Source organism: Talpa occidentalis, unplaced genomic scaffold (genome assembly GCF_014898055.3).
Source record: "Talpa occidentalis isolate TD23 unplaced genomic scaffold, MPIMG_talOcc4v2.1, whole genome shotgun sequence".
Lineage (NCBI taxonomy): Eukaryota > Metazoa > Chordata > Mammalia > Eulipotyphla > Talpidae > Talpa > Talpa occidentalis.
Genome location: NW_026555331.1, coordinates 64,141,103 through 64,162,704, shown reverse-complemented (window position 1 = coordinate 64,162,704; position 21,602 = coordinate 64,141,103). Strand labels below are relative to the sequence as shown.

Genomic DNA, 21,602 nt, shown 5'->3' with positions numbered 1-21,602 from the left:
AAGAAGGACATAAGGGGATGACATTTTGTAGAGCAGGTGGCACAATTTAAAAAAGCCAAGGTTGAGAGGAAGGTGATGGGAAAAACAGCTCTGTGTCCCCTAAAGTGGGCATTTCAGCTAGATCCTTGCCCATGCTCTTCATCCCTCACTCCTGTTCCCTATGTAGGCTCAGGTACAGTCACCATTTGATCCATTTTCCCAATGACCAAGTGAAGAACAGTTCACAAGAGGTTTATTTCGCTCTGTTATCCATTGCAAACAGAAATGACAGAAATGGGCCATTTTTAAAATTGAAAACCAATACTCAACAAAAAATCAGATTGGCGACATTATTTATAAAAACATAGGTTGAAAGTACTGGTCTAGATAACAGAATAAGAATGGTACTTGTATTGTATAAAAATACTTTTCTTCATTGAAATAAACATTTTGTGACATTAGGTATCAGATGACATCAGCCACAATGTTGGCCTTCATTGTTTTTTCTTTTTGCCGTGGAAGCCATCCATTGCATTGAGGACGCCAAAAATTTTAGCTAGAAGTGTTGCCAACTTGATGGGCAAGAAACTAGAGAAAACACAAGAGTAAATATTCCTGGTTATTATTCATGAAAGTATCTTTACCAGCTCAGCTGAAAAGATGACTGACTTATCACAGATGAAGCCATTTGTACTGGCGTATATTTAGTGTGCATACCTCAGGGTTATCTGGGTGGAAGGACACTAGTCTAGGGTCTCTGGATCTTTCCTTTCTTCATCTATGTTATTCAACTCACTTATCATGTCAGTTTCCAAAACTTCACTGCACTATGCAATGTTTGATAGGAAGCAGTGAAACCTTGAGGAGTTGAGAGAAACTGGCTGGAATTTTAGATATATCATTTCCAATGATAGTTCAGGAAAATTACTAGTTCACAAGCCTCAGTTCTTCCATGATAAATGAGAACATCAGTCTTTCTCTTTTGGGATATCTGTGAAAATGAGATGCAATAACTTTTCAGACCTTTGGCAAGATCCAGCTAAGATTATTCGTCTTCTCAATTCCCCACTGGTATCCTCTCAGGGGTCCCTGATTCTGGTGACCTGATGTTCCTACTAGACCCTGAAAAGCACAATAAAGAGAGCAGGTAACCCTCTCCTAAGTATGAGATAAAGAAAGGGACTCTGGACTTGCTGTCCCTCCAGAAGCTCCCCAAAATATCCAGGTGGTTCCTGTCTTCCTCAGCTTTGGGCCTCTGGTGAAATGTTCCTCTTTGTCAGACTCTATCTCAGCACCAGACTAAAAATTAAATCTCAACTTGTGCCCCTCTATCCTCTACACTGGGATTTCCCTGTCTTGTTTTCTATTTATTCAGTGCATTTGTGACCTCCCACCAAATCTTATTTTTTATATAATAACTTTATTGCTTGTTTGAATCTCAGCATTGCAATCTGATGAAGCACAGAGAAAGATGGAAAAAGATGATTTCTTGTGCTTTAAGAGGTGGAAATCTTTTCAGTCCAATCCCCTGCCCCAAGTTTTTTTAAACCATTTTACAGCTCAAATTTATGTACTTATTGCCAGTTTTACCAATGTCACAAATTTCTGAAGCATCTGGCTTACTGTCAGACCTTAACTTTGTGACCCTGTACTTGAGTAAGCATGGACACAATATCTACTCAACATGATTATTCTATAATGAGTACAACAAAAGCATCTCTCCTGAAAGAAAAAAATCAAACTATCCACAGATCATTCAGTAAATCTATTTTTTTTTTTTTTTTATAAGAAAGCAGCACCAAGTTGACGGGAAAGTTCCAACTCCATTTCCAAGACTCATGGAGGTACAGCAACTATGCAAATTTGAGATTGTGTCAACAAATGGGCACAATGAAGGGATCAAAATCCATTCACTTAACAGGTTTGTTTTAAGTGGTTCCTCTTGGTGGGACTGGGAATAAATTTGTAATTAGCATATTTGAGATGCAATAGAAACTAGTAATTGTTACCTTTTTAAAAACATCAAGAAGTATAACACCTTTGGGACATATAAGTAGGTTCTTTCTTGCAGGATTGCATCTACTATCTTCCTGACTGTATATTCTGGTTCCAGAATAGGTAACAGTAAAGGACACCTGGGAGGGTAAGAAAAAAAAAAACACACCAAATTAATAATGAATACCGACAATTCTTACAAATTAGACATAAAAGGTTATAGATTGTATCATTATTTTATCTATTTCTGTGTCTACTTCCTTATTATCAACATGGTGAATAATAACACAAGCAGAAATTGAAATGGAAAATGATGATTCTTATTAATATACTGTTGTTTTGTGCATATAGGGGACCATATTAAAAATGGTTTAAATATTATAAAGTGAGTCTGTGGAAATCAGCTGCTTGTCATCTCCATTAAATGGCGGTTTGGATATTTGTGCTCGTTCAATGATTTCCAGCCCTTCTGTCAGTTTAGGGCAAAAGGTAGAATGGAGTTGGATGGTAGAAAGGGGATTTGCCCAGAAGTGTGGAGGGGAGTGATAAGCATATCCAGGCTCATGGGTGGCTACAAGTTGGAGGCAATCTTGAGAGCACATTTATATTAAACTCAACATTTTAAACACAAACACACTTCATGAAAGACAGAAATTCTGAGACTATTTATAAATCAGGTTGAACACTAAAAAAAAGTCTTTTTAAACAAAGTTAGAAAACAAAAACAAAATAAGATAGATGGCAACACATTTTTTAAAATGTAGTTTCTTTGCAATAAAGGGACACACTTACCCAGTCGTACAACCATCAAACATTCCAGTTTTTATAAAAAATGGGCACACTATAGTGGTTTTGATCCCTTTTTGTTTCTTGGCAAATGTTTCCAAGAATACAGATTCAGCAAATCCAAAAGCTGCAAATTTACTTGCACAATAATCTGAAAAGACAAATATAGCTACTGTGTATTCTAAAGTTTTTAAAGGGCATTGCAGTCAGGTTTCCTTGCAACAGTAACACTGGTAGAAAAGGGGCTAACAATTTCAGAGTTCTAATTTTGTATGATCTTGGCTAACTCCGGCTGGAAGAAATGAGGAGTGTATGGGAAGGTTTGCAGTCACAAAGAGTGGATTCCAGGAGAAGCCGGAGAGCAGGAACAACCTGTGAATCCAACCGGAACCACCCACTAATGAATGGTCAAGCACTGTCCTCATTTTAGTTTTTATTGATTTATTGATTTTTATTTTATATATATATATATATATATATATATACACACACACATTACATCATTCTTCCTTTTTTTGTACAATGTACACTTTCTCCTCTCAGGTGTAGTCCACGTAAAATTCCCACCACCAATTCACCTGAACACCATCACCATAGTCCCTTGTGCTCTTTCCTCCCCTGTTTTGATTCCTCCCCCTCTCCTGCAGAATGTCTCTGATTTATAGTTGTCTGTTAATTTTGTTTCGTTTTTATTGTTATTATTTTTTCCCCTGATCCCTGATTTGCTTCCCCTATATTCCTCTTATGAGTGAAACCATCAGGTATTTTTCTTTTTATTTCTAGCTTATTTCACTGAGCATAATCCCTACCAGCTTCATCTATGTTGCTGCAAATGGCATGCATTTATCTTTTTTGATTGCTGAGTAATATTCCATTGTGTATATATACCACATCTTCTTGATCCAGTCATGTATTTTGGGGCATTTAAGTTGTTTCCTATTGCAAAAAGTGCTGCAATAAACACAGGGGTACAGGTATCCTTTTGAATTAATGTTTTTGTAACCTTTGGGTAGATTCCTAGGAGTGGGATTGCTGGGTCATATGGAAGCTCCACTTTTAGTAGTTTGAGGAAACTCCAGGCAGCTTTCCATAGTGGTTGGACCAGTTTGTATTCCCAAGAGCAGTGTAGGAGAGTTCCTTTCTCACCACATCCTTGCCAATATTTCTTGTTGCTAGTTTTTTTTTAATATGTGCCATTCTCACTGGTGTAAGGTGATATCTCATTGTGGTTTTGATTTGCATTTACCTGATTACTAGTGATCTTGAACATTTTTTCTTATACCTGTTGGCCATTTGCATTTCCTCTTTGGGAAAGCGTCTTTTTAGCTCTTCTGCCCAATTTTTGACTGGGTTATTTACTTTGTTTTTGTTGAGTCCGCATCAGCTCTTTGTAGATCTTTGTGATCAGCCCTTTATCAGTAATATTGTGTGCAAAAATTTTCTCCTAATCAGTAGAGTGTCTCTTTGTTTTGGTTTATGTCTCTTTTGCTGTACAGGAGACTTTTAGTTTGATAAAGTCCCAGGTGTTCATCTTTTCTTTTACTTTCTTTGCTTTGGGGGATGTGTTTTTAAAGACATTACTGAGATGCATGTCATGTAGTGTTTTGCCTATATTTTCTTCTAAATATTTTATACTTTCATGTCTTATGTTCAATTCTTTTATCCATTTTGAGTTGATTTTCATGCATGGTGTGAGGTAGTGGTCTAGCTTCATTATTTTGCATGTAGCAGTCCAGTTTCCCAGCACCATTTATTGAACAAACTGTCCTTGTTCTATTGCGTATTCTTTGCTCCTGCTCCTTACTCAAAGATTAGTTGTCCATAAATATGTGGGTTTATTTCTGTTTTTTCTATTTGATTCCATTGGTCTGTGTGTCTGTTTTTGGTCCAGTACCATGCAGTTTTGATTATTATGGCTCTGTAGTATAGTTTGAAGTCTGGGCTTGTGATACCTCCATTCTCCTTTTTAGTCAGGAGAACTTTGACTATTTGAGGTTTTTTGTGGTTTCATATGGATTTCATCAATATTTGTTTTATTTCTTTGAAAAATGTCATTGAAATTTTTATTGGAATAGTGTTGAATCTGTAAATTGCTTTTGGTAGGATGGCCATTTTGATAATGTTAATTCTTCTAATACATGAGCAGGAGATGTCTTTCCATTTCTTTGTGTCTTCTATTTCTTTTAACAATGTGTTCTTTGTATAGGTCCTTCATCTCTTTTGTTAGGTTTATTGCCAAGTATTTGATTTTTTTTTGTTTCAATTGTAAAAGGGATGGTTTTCATGATTTTTTCCTCATATTTATTGTTTACATATAGGAAGGCTACTGATTTTTGTGTGTTGACTTTGTATCCTGCTACTTTACTAAACTGGTTAATTATTTTGATTAGTTTTTCTGTGGAGTTTTTAGGGTTCTCCATGTATATTATCATATTGTCTGAAAATAGTGATAGTTTTACTTCTTTCCCTATTGAAATTCCTTGCATGTCTTTCTCTTGTCTTACTGCTCTTGCTAGGACTTCCAATATTATACTGAAAAGCAGTGGTGAGAGTGGAAATCCTTGTCTTTTCTAGACTTTAAGGGAAAGGCTTTCAGCTTTTCACCATTGAGAATGATATTAGCTATGTGTTTGTTGTATATGGCCTTTATTATATTAAGGCATGTTCCTTGTATCCCGGGAATTTTGAGGGTCTTCATCATAAAAAGATGTTGAACATTGTTAAATGTTTTCTGAGATCTATTGATATGATCATATGGTTTTTATTTTTCTTTTTGTTGATGTGTTGGATTACATTAATTGATTTTTGAATGTTGAACCATCCTTGTGCTCCTGGAATAAATCCCACTTGGTCATGGTGAATTATCTTATTGATGGATTGTTGGATCCATTGGCTACAATTTTGTTAAGGATTTTTGCATTGGTGTTTATTAGAGAGATTGGCCTGTAGTTTTCTTTTTTTGTGTTGTCCTTGTTCAGTTTTGGTATTTGTGTAATATTGGCTTCATAAAATATATTTGGTAGTATTCCCTCCTCAATTTTTTGAGAGAGTTTGTGTAGGATAGGCATTAGTTCATTTCTGAACATTTGGTAAAATTCATTTGTGAAGCCATCTGGTTCTGGGCTTTTGTTTTTGGGGAGGGTTTTTTTTTCATTTTTAATCGTTGTTTTTAATTACATATATATGTATTTACATCATTCTTACTTTTTGTACAATGCATGATTTCTCCTCTCACATATAGTCCCTATAAAATTCCCACCACCAATTCACCCATGCACCATCACCAAAGTCCTTTGTGCTCTTCCCTCCCCTGTTTTGTTCTTTTTCATTTTATTTTAACATTTATCATTTAAAAAAATTTTTTTAGACAATATTTGCTTCCCCCCACCCCCTCAGATTGAGTCCCCATAGAATTTCCTTTTGGGGAGGGTTTTGATTACTATTCTAATTTCACTGCTTGCAATTGATCTATTTAGGTGTTCTATTTCTTATTTATCTAGCTTTGGATGATTGTATAGTTCTAGGAATTTGTCCATTTCTTCTAGATTTTTGAATCATTTAATGTAACTGCATGTCACTGAACTCAACCTCTCAGATTCTGATGATCTCAGGGAATTTTCATTCTAAGTAGTATCCCTTGTGATTGTGATGCAAAGGAGTTACATTAAATGATTCAGATGACTCTAGAAGCTTTCCAGGACTGCTCCTTCCCCCTTCTTGTTTTCTGTTGTCCCATCCACCAACTTGGGCTGCAAGGGGTCTAAAAACCCCACACTTGGCACTAGTAATTTGATTGCTGCTAGTAGTTGCAGCTGTCTGTCAAATGATGCAAGGGAGCCAAGACTCATACTGTGAGAATAACAAAAGACTGTTGTTTCTAAAGTGGGTTGGGGGGGTGGGTTGTTCACATCTGAAGATAGAGGTATTATGTAAAAAACATGATTAGTAGCTGTAATGGACCTATGGGACCTGTGTTGTTTCAAAGAGGTAGCAATAAGACCTGATGAATTCTACAAAGAGTAGAGGAAGGGAAGCCATTGGTAATATTTTGGGTAAGCAGTGGTTTTGGAAAACCTATTCATGTAACTGAGATGAACCATACAAACATACATTGTATATTTTAAACTATGTTGCTTAGCTCCAAAGCTTTAGAAAGGGCCCAGTTGGCAATCTGTTATCCAAGTGTTATAACTAGGGCTCCTTATGGCTAAGTTACAGGAGTCTTTGTAAGCCAGTACTTAGGGCTTTGCTTACCCTGTTTGGTAAGAACAAGATTTGTGCTTTTCTTAGAGCCAGCTTCCTAGGTGAGTTCCTGAGTTGGCTCACCTTCACCCAAGATGAGGGTGAATCTCTTTGCCTCCTCCACAAGTCAGTTGCAAGGGAGATGGAATAGCAATCATTTCTTGCAAGCCTTCAACCAGTGGAAAAACAAAGAGGCTATTTAGTTTTCTTGGGGAGGAGAAACTTCCTCCAAACTCACAACAAGGAGAAAACATTTAATGGAAACTTCAGAAGGTAGAGTATTCTCCTTATTATCCTGGTAACAGTGCAAGGTGAATTTTGGGGGAAGGTGACTATGTAATCACTAGGTTAGAAAATATATCAGTGAGACCATTTCTCTCTCTCTCTTTTTTTTTAAATAAGAGGATGGTATAAGACCTAATGGTTCCAAAGTTTATAGTTCAACTTTATGTAAATATATGTATGATGGGAAGTTTTGCTATACATGAATTTCACAACCACTTACCTTATACCTCTTAATTTATTAGCACATCAAGGGAAGTTCAAGTTCTAAATAGTTTCGCAATTGTGAAATATTACATTTTTTCTTACCTGCCAGTCCATTTATGCCAACTAATCCAGCTGCACTTGAAATACAAACCAAATGCCCATGGTCATTAGCGATCATAGCAGGTAGAAAGGCTTTATAAGTCTAGGAGGGGCAAAAAATACTGTCAACATTTTATACTACATTTTATACCTTTTTCAGATGTTTATATAATCATTGAGATTAGGCTGATAAAAATACTTGAAAGACATAACATCTTAAATGTGGGAGTGGAAAGTAACTATCTTAAATTACTTAACCTGTTAAATCAGTATTTTCCTGATGGCAATTTCAAGGTTATTAAACATGACTTATTCAGACTTATTTTTTGCCCACATTAACTTTCATAAACATTATATTAAGATGACAATTGAAGTAGAATCGGAAAATCTTATTTGTGTCAGTCTCAAACCAAATGAATAAGAGTTGGATATAATTATTAAAATTTATATTGTCTTTCTGTCCCGTTGGTTTGTATCTTTCAAATTTTCCTCACTCTTAATCACAGAATGTGACTACTGTTGACTTTGGTTTAAAGATAGTGCTTTGTTTTGAACTCATTTTTACTTCTCTGAATAATAGTTTCTGATTTTTTCCCCCATGACATAAAAGAGAATGTCTGTTCGGGAGAGAAGAACATATGCTGTGATTTGGCCCCTTCGGAGTTCCCACTTTTGATGTGGGACCTGGAAAAAGCAGGGAAAAAGCAGGGAGGAATGAGCTTTGGGAGATATATTTTGCAACACAGAAATAGCTAATCAAACATGACAACTGAATATTTACATGAAATAAATTTATATTTCCCATTTATATTTTAAAATGAGTGATATAAATGTGACAAAAAGGACATCTTATAAAAGTAAAACAACCGGGCCTCCCCTGGTGGCGCAGCGGTTGAGCGCTGGGCTGCGAAGCTGCCTGCAGCATCTGCAGCACTGGTTCGATCCCCGGCTGCCGGCAAGGGTCCCACATGGCATGACAGACCTCTCCTGCCGTGCCCACCGCTCCCCTCAGCAGTGTATTTCATCAGTCTGCCTGTTCTGCTCCCCAGTCTGGCTCTGGTGAATTCTCTCACCATGCCGCGCTTCTGACTATACCCAGTACTTGTATAAATAAATAAATAAATCTTTAAAAAAAAAAAGGTAAAACAGCCTTTTTTGTGCATATCACATTAAGTTTCAAAGAAACTACACATAGAATTAGGGAAATCGAAACAAGTAAAGGGAAAGGAAATAGCAGAGAATTAAAAAAAAACCCTGAGTTCAGACGGTCTGCACAGAGTTGTTTCACTTGTCTGTGCAGACAACTTCTGTCAGGAGCATAGGAACTACAAATTCTGACTCTCTAGCCATTGAGTATCTATTCTGTGCAGGAGCTCAGCAAATGTCTGTAAATGTGCCCAGAATGGGTGTATGTAGGGAGAGCATGTGAGTGTGATAGAAGCAAGGGAAATGCCAGCTTTTGGGGGAACAACTCGAAGAAGAGAGAGAAAGAAGAGAAAAATGAGACCATGAAGGAGGGGAACTCTGGGGGAAATGAGTGATGGTAAAACATTACAAAGAGCACAGGAGTGGTCATTTCACGGTTGATTATGGTCTTCACCTTCATTTTGAACCTATATTCTCACTTCATAGTAATGAAGGAGAAGAAAAAATTTTGGATAAGAAAACATAAGTCACTTGGAGTAGTTCCTGAAGGAACATGGTAGTCACTTAATTCTGAATTTTTCCATCTTTCTCTGGAAAACTATACAAAACACCAAGAATACCACCAGAACCATTATGTTTTTGGTGAGAACTAAGGGACAGAAAACATACAAACTTTCAAAAGCTGCCAAAGGAGGTAGGCAAGGGGTCCAAGTGGAAAGGTATGAGGAAATTGGAGGGGGATTTCAGACATTCCAGCAAATACCTCACCCACAAGGAGAGAATTATGGCAAGAGAGACAAAGTATGAGCAGGGATGGGTATGTGTGTGTTGCAGGGAGGTCTGAGACGACTGGTTTTAGCAAAAACCAGGAATATGCAACTTCTGAAAGCTCACATATATATCACCTTGAAAGTCAGGGTCTGTGTCTTTTACTGTTCCTGGGAAGCAATCACCACATTTATTTTTTTTTCAGATTTATTTTTACTTATTTATGCAAACAAGAACATGGGTCTAGGCCAGACGTGGGGGTGGGGTGGGTGACAGGATTCACCAGAGACAGAGTGGGGAGCAGAACAGGCAGATTTACTGAAATACACTGCTGAGGGGAGCAGCGGGCGAGACAGGAGAAGTCTGCTGCACCATGTGGGTTAGCTCCTTGGCTTGGGATAGAACTCATGCCATAGTGGCTGGAGATAGCTTGATAGTGCTGAGACTTTAACCCATGCGCCACCAGGGAAACCCCACCACGGTTATTAATAAAAACTCTCTTTCCTTGGTTAGGTACTGAGTAAGGAGATCAAGTATCTTGGTTTTGAAAAAATTCTATCTTAGGTAAACACTAACGACATGTCTAGGTGCTGTCACCTGGTGTGCAGTCTTTTTTTTTTTTTTGCATAATTTTATTTATATATTTTTTACACCATTTTTCATTTTTGTACAATGCATGCATTTTCATCTTGGTTATTGTTCCCGTAAAATTTCCACCACCCTTGTTTTGATCCTACTCCCTTCTCCCCTGCTGTAGTGTGTCTCTGGTTTTTAGTCGCCTGTTAATTTTGATTTTTATGTTATTATAATTAGCTTTTTCCTGATCCCTTATTTGGGTTTTCTAAATTCGTGCTGTGAGTGAGACCATCTGGTATTTTTCTTTTTCTTTCTGGTGTATTTCACTGAGCATGATCCCTTCCAGCTCCATTCATGTTGCTGCAAATGGCATGAGTTTATTTTTTTTGATTATTGAATAATATTCCATTGTGTATATGTACCACATCTTCTTGATCCTGTCATATGTTTTTGGGCATTTGGGTTGTTTCCATAGTTTACCTATTGTCAATAGTGTTGCAATAAACATAGGGGTGAAGGTGTCCTTTTGAATTAATGGTTTTGTGTCCCTTGGGTAGATACATAGGAGTGGAATTGCTGGATCATATGGTAACTCCATTTTCAGCAGATTGAGGAACCTTCACACAGCTTTCCATAGTGGTTGGACCAGTTTGCACTCCCACCAGCAGTGTAGGAGAGTTCCTTTTTCTCCACATCCTCGCCAACAATTTGTTGTTGCTAGTTTTTTTTTTGATTTGAATATCCATGGTCCTTTATCTCACTGAATTGTTTGAAGGATTATATATGATATGCCTAGTATGGTATTCAACATAGGTTAGCAATCAATAAATGATAGCATAACCAGGACATCTGTTCTGACTTTGCAGGATTCCCTGTGCAGAGGCTCAGGGAAGTATGTTAAATTGTACCAAAAAATGAAGGCTGTGAAAGAAAGGATAAGCCTAAAATTTGGAAGTCTGTGATATATTTAGAGGCTAATTATAATGTAAGGTTGATGTAGTTCCATTTGTTTACACTTTTTTTGTTCCTCTTGTGATTGAAAATGAATTCACAAAGACATCACTAAAGCCACTTTTGCATATATTTTCTCCTATGGTTTCAGGTCTTATATCTAAGTGTTTTATCCATTTTGTTAATTTTTCTATGTGGTATGAGGTAGTGGTCTAGTTTCATTCACTTGTAAGTGGCTGTCCAGTTTTCTATATCACTTGTTGAAGAAACTTTCCTTCCTTCAATGTATACTCTTGGTTCCTATGTCATAGATAAACTGTCCATACAGTTGTGGGTTTATTTCTGGGCTTTCAATTGTATTCTATGAGTTTGGGTCTATTTTTAATTCCAGTGCAATACTGTTTTGAGTACATTAACTTATTAGTATCGTTTGAAGCCTATGAGCGTGATATCACTGTTCTTCCTCTTTCTTTGTCAGGATTGCTTTGGCTATGCAGGGTCTTTCATGTTTTCATATAAATTTCAGCAATATGTGTTCTATTTAATTGAAAGAAACCTCTGAAATTTTGATAGGGATTGTATTGAATCTATATATTGCTGTCTGTCATACAAATGGCAATTTTAACAAGGTTAATTCTTCTAATTCATGAACAGGGAATGTATTTCCACTTCTTAAAGTCTTCTGTTATTTTGACAATGTTTATTATTTTCATCGTATATGTTCTTTACTTCCTTTGTTAAATTTACTCCTAGGTATTTAAATATTTTTGATGTTATTATAAATGGATTGTCTTCTTGATTTCTTTCTTTTTCTTCTTTTTTTTGCCTATAGTAATGCAACAAATTTTTATAAATTGATTTTGCAACCTGCCACTTTACTGTAATGATTTATTATTTCTAGTAATTTTTGAGTGGAACCTTTTGACTATGCATGTTATTAGGCCATATAAAGACAGTGATAGTTTTACTTCTTTCCAATTTGAATACCTTTTATATATTTCTCTTGTTTAATTGCTTTAGCTAGTCCCACCATTACTATGTTGAATTGTATGGTGAAATTGGACATCCTTATCTTGTACTCGACCTTAGTGAAAAGGTTTTAAGTTTTTCACCATTGAGTATGATGTTAGAGATGGGTTTGCCATATGTGGCCTTTTGTGTTGAGACATGTTCTACCTATCCCTGTTTTTTGGAGTGTATTGTTTGTTTCATCATAAATGAATATTAAAACTTATCAAATGCTTTCCCTGTACCTATTGACATGATCACTTTTTTTTTAAATTTTTTTTTTTTAAGATTTATTTATTTATTTATACAAGCACTGGGTACTGTCAAAAGTGCGGGAGGGTGAGAGAATTCACCAGAGTCAAAGTGAAGAGCAGAGCAGGCAGACTGACAAAGTACACTGCTGAGGGGAGCAGCAGGCGGCAGGAAAGGTCTGCGCGCCATGTGGGACCCTCACCTGGTGGCCGGGGATCGAACCGGCGCTGCAGAGGCTGCAGGCAGCTTCGCAGCCCAGCACTCAACCACTGCACCACTGGGGAGGCCCGACATGATCACTTTTTGCCTTTCCTTTTGTTGATGTAGTGAAATATGTTGGTTGATTTTCAGATGTTGCATCATTCTTGCATCTCTGGAATAAATCCCACTTGGTCGTGATGTATGATCTTTTTAATGAATTGCTAAATGTGGTTTGCTAAGAATTTGTTGAGGATTTTTGCATCTATGTTTATCAGGAATATTTATCTATAGTTTTATTACTTATCAATCTTGTCTGCTTTTGGTATCAGAGCAACATTGGTCTCATAGAATGTGTCTGGAAACATTTCATTTTTCTCAATGTCTTGTAAGAGTTTGAGGATAGGTATTAGTTTGTTTTTGAAGGTTTGGTAGAACTCACAGGTAAATCATTTTTCCTGGGCTTTTTTGTTTTGGGAATTACATTGAACTAAAAAGCTTCTGATAATGAGAGAAACTACCATTAAAACAAAAATATACCTACACAATGGGAGAAAATATTTGTACCCTATCACCTGCCAATAGGCTGATATTCCAGAAATATAAGGAGCTCATACAACTGAGCAAAAAGAAAACAAATAACCCAATTAAAAAATGGGGAGGAGCTCTAACTAGATACTTCTTGAAAGAAGACAGGAAAATGGCCAACAGACATTTGAAGAAATGCCATCATTTCTCATCATCAAACTACAGTGAGATACCATGTCACATCTGTTAGAATAGCTCATATCAAAAAGATCAGAAACAACAAGAATTGGCAAAGATGTGGAGGAAGAGGATCCCTTGTGCAATGTTGGTGGTAGTATTGTCCCAGGCCATATGAAAATAGAATGGAGATTTTTCAAAACATTAAAAATAGATTTATCATGCGATTCAGAAATTCTATTCTTTGATATCTACCTGAAGAATGTGAAAACACTTATTTGAAGAAATATATACATTTCTCTGTTCACTGCAGCACTAGTATAATAGCCAACTTATGGAAACAATCTAAGCACCCAAAGAAAGATGAGTGGAGTAGGAAGATGGGGTTCATAGACACAATGGAGAACTACTAAGCTATAAAAAAGGGTGAACTCCTGCCGTTTGTGACATGATGGCATGGTAGGGGCAAAATAATTCAGAAAGCAAAATAAGTCAGAAAGAAAGGATAAATACTAGGTAGTTTCACTTATATGTAGAATAGAGAGCAGTGAAACAAAGGGTCAGACAGAATCAAACCAATAACAAACCGTACAAGTCCTGCTGTAGAACTGAAGCTACTTGAGGGAAAAGGGGAGATTTGAAAGCAGAGAGGCCCAATGGGCTATGGGAAGGACTATGGGTGCCTGTGGGTTGGTGGTGTGTGGTACATAAATCTGAAGGTTGTGATCCTATACATTGTAAAACAATGTTACTACAATAAAAAGGAAAAATAATAATGTAAGAGAACAAGCAAAAGGTACATCTAAATATCAGAGTAACTTTATATTTACCATAAGAAGAAAAAAATAATTACCCATATATGTGCTTTGAAATTCACATCAAAAGACTTTTCTATAAGCTCATCTGGGCAGTCAAGGAAACTTTTGCCTGTCACGATTCCAGCATTGTTGATTAGGATGGAAACATCTCCAACTTCTTTTTTAACCTAAAACAAGTAATAAAAGCAAGACCACCAATGTGGTAATTTCTCATATCAGCTAAGTTTAATTTCCCCATAATTTTATATGCTCCTTAGTCTTGTTAACTCAGACTGAGTTTATGCATTGTAAAAACAAAGTATGTTTTACTTCTTTGACTGAATTTATAATGCATCAGAAATCCAAGTCTGAGGTTTTTCTTCTCATTTCTTCCCATTTGGATTTATGATGATCCAAAGCTGCATGGCTATTTCCTTCCATAGTTAGAGCTGTTCTTGTGTTCAAATTAGTAACTTTGTTTTATGTTCTGTATATATCAGTAGCATATCATTTTAATCAAATGATGACAGTATAGCCACATGTCATAAAATCAAGACCCAGGACACCTAGAGATGGGGTGGAGTAGGGAGTGAATGGAGGAAGTATGATACTCATTGTCATGTTTTAAAAACCTGGCACCACTCAGAACCTGTCTGTCCTGTTTTCAACTGGCCGGTTTTCTTCTCCCTATCATAAACTTTTCAGCTTAAGGCATTCCTCCCTGTGTAGGGAGGATCATAGCAGGCCCTGCTTATTGCTGTAACACTGGCCAGAGTGGGTGCTCAGTAAATTTTATGTAAAAAAAAAATAATAATGCTGAGTGTGACATTGGTGTCTTTCCTTTATCACAAGTCTTCAGGGTGTCACTCTGGTTTTTATGTCAGAAAAGAGCACAAGATTTTCCAGAACTGATATGATTAGATTTGTCCTCTTTGTGTTTGAATTTTATTACTGTAACTTATATCACAAAGCAGGGTCCCTACCCCCAAATCAGAGTAGCCATGCACTGCACACGAGGCTCACAGTAGTGCCACTTTATGTCTCTAGGTGTATGTCCGTGTGTGTGTGTACTTCTGCCTATATGGTTTGCTCCCAGTGTTGTGATTTGGTATAGGGGAAGATGTATTGCTAAAGACCTGGGGAAGATGCTATTTTTTTCATATACTGTTGTGGAGGACTTGAGTCCCAGGAATGAGGACAGCAGGCCTGTGTCTAACTGTAACCTGTGTATCAGTGGTAGTGGACAACGGGGGAAGGTCTGCTTTGCCAATGACCATGTAGTTTAAAAGATAAAAAGATCCTGAAATTTGACCTTGAACATCAGCAGTCATTAATAAATTTAAGAAATTTTCAAAGATGTTACAAATAAAGTATTTTTTCTCTGTTGACCTAGAATAATAAATTAGAGCTATGCCATGCTTGACCATTTCTGACAGAATTAAATCACAGATATGGGGAAAAGGTAGTTAATTATTTATGGAGTATCTTATACTAGCTTGTGTAGCATCTGAAGATCTTTAGTGCTTGAATATGAACCAGTTATTACTTAAGAGTGACCAGAGAAATTATTTGTACTCAGTCAGGTGATTGGTGCTTCCAGTGCAAAGAGCTGCAACTGTACTTTGAGGGTGGACTCAGTAGATGCTAGATTGTCAGGTTTGGCTCTCTAGAGTCTACAGGGCAATGTTAGACTGGAGATGGTAGTAGTAGATGTGGAAAATGTGCAGACAGACTTAAAAGTTACAAAATCACTTGCAAATTTTTCCACTAGTCAGTGAGATAAAGTTTATCAAGAGGATAGATTCTAGATGCTATGAAAGAACCTTCCAACATGGTTGGGCGGCTCATTGTAAGTTAGTTCCCTTCTCACCAAACTGGGGAATTCTGGGAGCCACAAAGAACGTGGCACAGGAGAGTGAAGTGTAGAACATCTATGCCAATGCGAGGATAGAGAAATCCTTATGAGGGAAGGAATGGAGTCTGCTATCAGTCTGAGCTTATGTGAACTAAGAAAATCCTTAGCCTTCTCGAGATTTGTTTTCTTGAGAGTGCTCTTTATATGTGCATCTGTGCCATCACCAAAAGAGCAAGTGTGGGTAAGAGTGTTTAGGATGGATAAAATATTCGGATGTTTGTGATTACTTAACATCCGAATATTTTGTGATTACTTAAGAGAAGTACACATTTAAATAAAAGGTGTTTTGATGCAGTGGGTGTAGCTGGATTTCAAATCAGCCTAAATATTGTTTCAAAATCTTAGTCATGTGCTTGCTCTGTGACCCTGAGTGGTCTTAAGACTTCTCTGTGTTTCAGTTTCTTTCTCCTCAAAGGATACTACCACCTCCCTCTTTTATGTAATTGAACCAGCCCAATCAGTGTAGTGTGGTGGTTGGAGCTCTGATGCAAGTCCAAGTTGGAGCTTAGCTACTTATTAGTTGTGTTTCTTAGGTAAGTCCTAAGCCTCTCACTTTACTTGTGAAATGGAGCTAATAATGGGCCTTGTGTTATATGACTATGATATAATACATACAGGGTACCTAGCACGCTGTATTGCACACAGTAGAACTCCAAATTTGTAACTCCCACATCCCAATAGTTTTAAATTAAGGGGATGTTGGAATGGACCAGTAAGCATTGAGAAAAGCAAAGGGACAAAGAAACAGATGGATGTCCAGGCATTTATGCACAGTTCTTACTATCCATTTAAAACAATAAGCAGTCAAGGTTTACCTTATCAGCCACTCTGTATATTTCTTCCCTTTGACTGCAATCACAGGTATAGGCATAAACTCTTGTGGCTCCAGCTTCTTGGACCATCTTGAGTGTCTCCTCATTCCCTTCCTTGTTGATATCCCAGAGAACAAGCACAGATGCTAGACTGGCAAATTTCAAGGCTAAGAGCCTTCCGAGTCCACTCCCACTGCCTGTTATAAGCACAATTTCACCAGCAACGTTCTTAGGTTGTTTTGGAATTACAGCAAAAATTGTTGTCTCCAGAACATAAAACAAGGTTTTTCCCAAATAAAAAAGCACTTTCTTTGCTGGTTTCAGGTTGAGGGCCATATTCTCTGACACCTGTAAAGAAAAGTAAAATCATATAAACATTAAAGTTTTCACTTCTTCTCAGTTTGATTACTAGATGGAGTTCATATTACCTGATGATAGTGAAAGAAATGATGTCTAGAAAGGGGAAAGAAACCACAGGGACTATATCTTGGCTAACTTTTATACACAGCACCAACATTGGTATATATCTGCCAAGGCTGCTAAGCACTGTACATGACTGAAATGTTCATTAGCCAGTAACTGTAATGACATACAAATCAAACTCAAAGGGATGTCCATTTTCTTTTATATTTATCTTTTACTCATAATAATCATAAGTCTTGTTGGCTGATTTTATGTTGTAATCTTGACTATATTACCATGTTTATGACACAACTGCTGGTTTTATCTTTTTTATCCTCATTTGCGCTGTTGCTTTATAATTTTGCATCACCATTTAAAATCTGAAGTTCAAGAGGAAATGTAAGACTCTATTTGTATAATATATTTGAAGAGGAATAGACATTGTAAATCTTTATCAATGGGTGTGTCCTCAAGACCAGGTGGTCCCCACCCCCACAACCTCTTAGAGCCAGTGCCACATCAATTACCACTAGACCCAGAGTAGGATATTGATGAGGTAGACCTGCAGGTGGTTTAGTAGATGAAATAAGAAGGTAGGTTATATGCTTGACCACAAAGATGACTCACAATAACTACTTTTATGAATGTCATCATGTCTCTCAGATGCGTAGTACTACTCAAAAAGAAGATACGTAATAGATTTGCTGAATGAATAAAAGACCTCCCCTTTACAAACTCATACAGGGCTCAATGCTCCCATACTGTTATCAGTCATTCACACTGTAGTGAGAATGAGTTTATAAGCTTCTTTAGTAATAGCTGAGAAAGAAGGAAAGATCTTATTTCTTCCAGAGTGAGAAGACATGTTTAGCAGGGACACACTCTGCATGGCATGGGGGGCTTCCCTGAATAGAGTATGTAAATGAGAGGCACAGATGAGGAAAGGAGATAGGAGGGGAGCATGACATCATGTCTTCACTTACTCTGCAGTTTGGTTGAGGACAGACTATTTACTATGAATAACTCTGGGTGGATTGATTCATCTACAGAAGACCTTGGAGTTTTTTCAGAACCTTAGGTAATTTTGACTAAAACTTGTTTCTTCTGGCTCATTCTAAATATGAGCACACAAGTGTGCTTTATCTAAAGTCCCTGCACTAGTAGGGCAGGATCAGCTTTGTTCACTTATTTGTTTATTGAGCAGGTTTGTTGCTGGGCTCTGGTGGTGAGGGCATGGACAGCCTCCCATGACCTCTGTATTAGTGAACTAAGGATATAGTTGAAAAGACAGACATTAAATTAGTAAATAGAATAAATGACTAATACAAGTCATAGTATTACAAAGAAAAGTGCAGGATGTTATTGACAGCCAACAGGAGAGCTCTTTTAGACTTGGGTCAAAGGAAGAAGCAACAGGAGAGATTTGCTGGGAAAAAATATAGGGCAGGTATCCAAATGGTGAATTGGGGGAGCAGGGAAATAGGGGGTAGCTTAAGAGCTTGCTCTCTGAGGTAGGTTTGTCTTGTGTATCCAGCACTGTCTAGGGAATAAGAATGCTGGTGGTAGAGGGCATTGGAGGGGGAAGTGGCATGGACATTTTATTCAAACAAAAAGTGTTTTCTGTTAAGTTCCACTAAGCTTTGGATGAAATGCCCCTCAAATTTTCTGCTATCATTTTAGGATTTATTTTCATAGAATAGTATTGGGATGGACCTGTTTGGGCCTCCCAGGCCTTGCAGAACTTGGAAAGAAGGTGCCCTGAACAGTGATACTAAGGTTCCTTTTAAACACAGAGTAAAATAAAATCATGGGCCATTTATCAGGTGCAAGGATGAGGATTAGACTTTACACAGTAATGTGACACCCTGGGTGCCCACCCGGGCAGTAGCCTGGATACTGCCAACACCATCTCTTTCCATGAGAAAACCCACACTAGACCATCTATGCCCTATAAAATACCTCTCTTTGGCAGTCTTTTCCAGAAGAATAGAGATTTACTCTCTCTTCAGTGGCCTTCCATACTATGCAATCGGCTAGAAATCTTACCACTGATCCACATGATATGATGTTTTTAATACAGTGGATCTAAACTTCAGGACACTATTGTCTCAATGTAGGCTTCATGCAAGAACTAGAACAAGTTCATTGCCTTGGCAAATGCTTACTTATTTGGGATTTAGGGTAGCAGTTGGGTAACTGCGTCTGTAGTGAGATTTACAGATTAAAAATTGGGTTGAGCAATCAAAAAAGATAAACTCATGCCATTCTCAGCAATGGAGCTAGAAGAAATTATGCTCAGTGAAATAAGCCAGAAGGAAAAAGAAAAATATCGATGGTTTCACTTATAACAGGAATATAGGGGAACCAAATAAGACATCAGTGTAAAAAAAAATAATAGCAGTGCAAAATAATAATAATAATAATAATAATAGCAGTACAAAACACAACAAAGCAAAAAAAGACAATTATGAATCAGAGACAGACTGCAGGGGAGGAGGAGGGAGAGGGATCAGAGGGAGGGAGGGAGGAGCACAGGGGACTGTGGTGATGGTGCACAGGAGCCTTGGGGAAGGAAATCCTATGGGGACTCAATCTGAGGGGACTCAATTAATTAATTAATAATTGGATTGAAATTTGGACCACTCACTATTTGTTTCATCTCTTGTGCCTCAATTTCCTCCTCTAAATGGGGAGATTCTACTTGTACTAACAATATTTATGGAATAAGGGATCTGTGGAAGTTAAATGAGTTAATATAGGTAAAATACTAAGGAGGAGAGATGTATGTACGGTTCCTACCAGGCCATATGAAGCTTTTGAGCTAAGTGTGTGTGTGTGTGGGGGGGGGGGCGGCAAGGCCATCACTGCCCAGCACATAGCCCTCTCCAGGATACTGGGAAGTAGTGGGAGGGACCATGAGGAGTTGGGCTGGATTTGTGCCCTCCAGGTTACACATCATCACGCTCTGCTCCTGGAAGCCTTGCCAGAAGAATTACAGGCACATAGCAGTTGAATAATAAATATTCATTAGAGCTATGATTGCTATTCCTGCTACTACATGAATTACTCGTCCTTGGTTACATCAATTAAAGATTTTTTATGTTATGGTAGGTATACAGTTGACCTTTGAACAATATTGGTTTCAACTGATAGGGTCACATATAGGAGGATTTTATTCAATCTATACAGTTGACTCTCCATTTCCCATTATCTGTGGGGTTCTGAATTCAGGAATTTGACTATCTATGTGGGTTGGTTGACATGCAAATGCAGGAATCTCCAATTATAAGGGACTTAAACATGCTCGGATTTTGGTGTGGGAGGAGGTGGGCCTAAAACCATTTCCCTGTGGATAACAAGGGATGCCTTTCTTCAGATTTGGGGAGTCAAAAGATAGATGCATATTTCCCACTGAGCTGGAGCTGTATTAGGTGGGGTAATCCCAGGTTGTTCAAAAGTCAACTGTACTTACAAAGACAAGCAAAGTTTAAGTTTCTTTTTATTGAAAGACCCTTCCTTAGGAAATCACAAGGCATATTAAATTTAATAAGTCTGAAGACTTCTCTGTGGTGTCTTCATCCCACAATCACTTAGTCCACAAGCTGCCCTATCTCTATGCAGGTAAAGAAGTGATGTCTGCTTCCCAGGTCAGGGCACAGCAGTAAGGTCCCCCTTTAGGGTGAATTGGGAAGGGCTGGGAGGTGCCAAAGACATAGGCACACTGAACAGCAGAGAGAAGTACAGCTGGGCAGAATGGTCCAAAGAACTGGGTATCAGGAAGGCATCCTGCCCTCTGCTCCAGAATGGGGAAGGGGCCAGCATCTCAGCCCTCCACGTAGGGGCTTGGAGGTCCCTTGGGTGGGCTGGGGCTTGGGAACCGGTAGGCTCGCTTGGGCTCATCAGCATGAGCTCCCTTCCTGCTTCCACCCAGTGCCCACACAGCTAGGCAGACTGATCTTGGCCACATTGCCCCTTGCAGCTAGTGGCTCACTGCATTACAGGCACCTCGGAGCTTGCCAGCACCCCGTCCTGTCTGAGGTCTGCCCAGTCCCAGGGCCCAGACCCCAACAACTCACCCAGTAGTATGATGCCCTCGCTGCTTGCAGAGAAACCACCACTCTCCTTCACCACACGTACTAGGTAAGTGGCGTGCAGCTCCTTAAGTTTCAAGGGTGTATTCTGGAGTCCGCCCAAAATCAAAACCAAAGGTGGATTGGCAGTGCTAATCCCAGGGGTGGGGCCCTCCTTGCTTTTTTTTTCCCTCAGGTGGCCATATTTGGAAGCCAGAGATTTGGTAAGGAAGACTGGGCATTCCTGAGCAGCAATTTAAAACAAAATAATCACCCAGGAACTTTTAGAAATTCCAATACGGACCAATGCAATAGAATTGAGACCCAAGAAATAAAATCCACACCTATATGGACAGTTAATCTACTACAAAGAAGCCAAAAACATATGCTGGGACAAGGGTAGCCTTTTAAA

At 38.1% G+C, this 21,602-nt stretch overlaps 1 protein-coding gene across 1 annotated transcript; it reads right to left on the bottom strand.

The window, feature by feature from the left end:
• Nucleotides 1-209: 209 nt before the first annotated feature.
• LOC119242981 (epidermal retinol dehydrogenase 2-like) lies at nt 210-21,278 on the bottom strand. The gene is made up of 7 exons (XM_037508452.1): nt 21,197-21,278; nt 16,722-17,066; nt 14,048-14,179; nt 7,594-7,693; nt 2,767-2,911; nt 1,989-2,114; nt 210-567 (listed from the first exon to the last, which is right to left on the bottom strand). Exons 2-7 carry the CDS (start codon nt 17,052-17,054, stop codon nt 474-476), a joined length of 930 nt encoding a protein of 309 aa, XP_037364349.1. The 5' UTR covers nt 17,055-17,066; nt 21,197-21,278; the 3' UTR covers nt 210-473.
• Between the last annotated feature and the right edge of the window lie 324 nt (nt 21,279-21,602).

Coding starts and splice junctions, on each gene's coding strand:
- LOC119242981 (XM_037508452.1), bottom strand. CDS start 17,054: ATGGCCCTCAACCTGAAACCAGCAAAGAAAGTGCTTTTTTATTTGGGA. Junction 14,180..16,721: donor TATACAGAGTGGCTGATAAG/GTAAACCTTGAC, acceptor TACTTGTTTTAG/GTTAAAAAAGAAGTTGGAGA. Junction 2,115..2,766: donor TTTGATGGTTGTACGACTGG/GTAAGTGTGTCC, acceptor TTACCCTCCCAG/GTGTCCTTTACTGTTACCTA.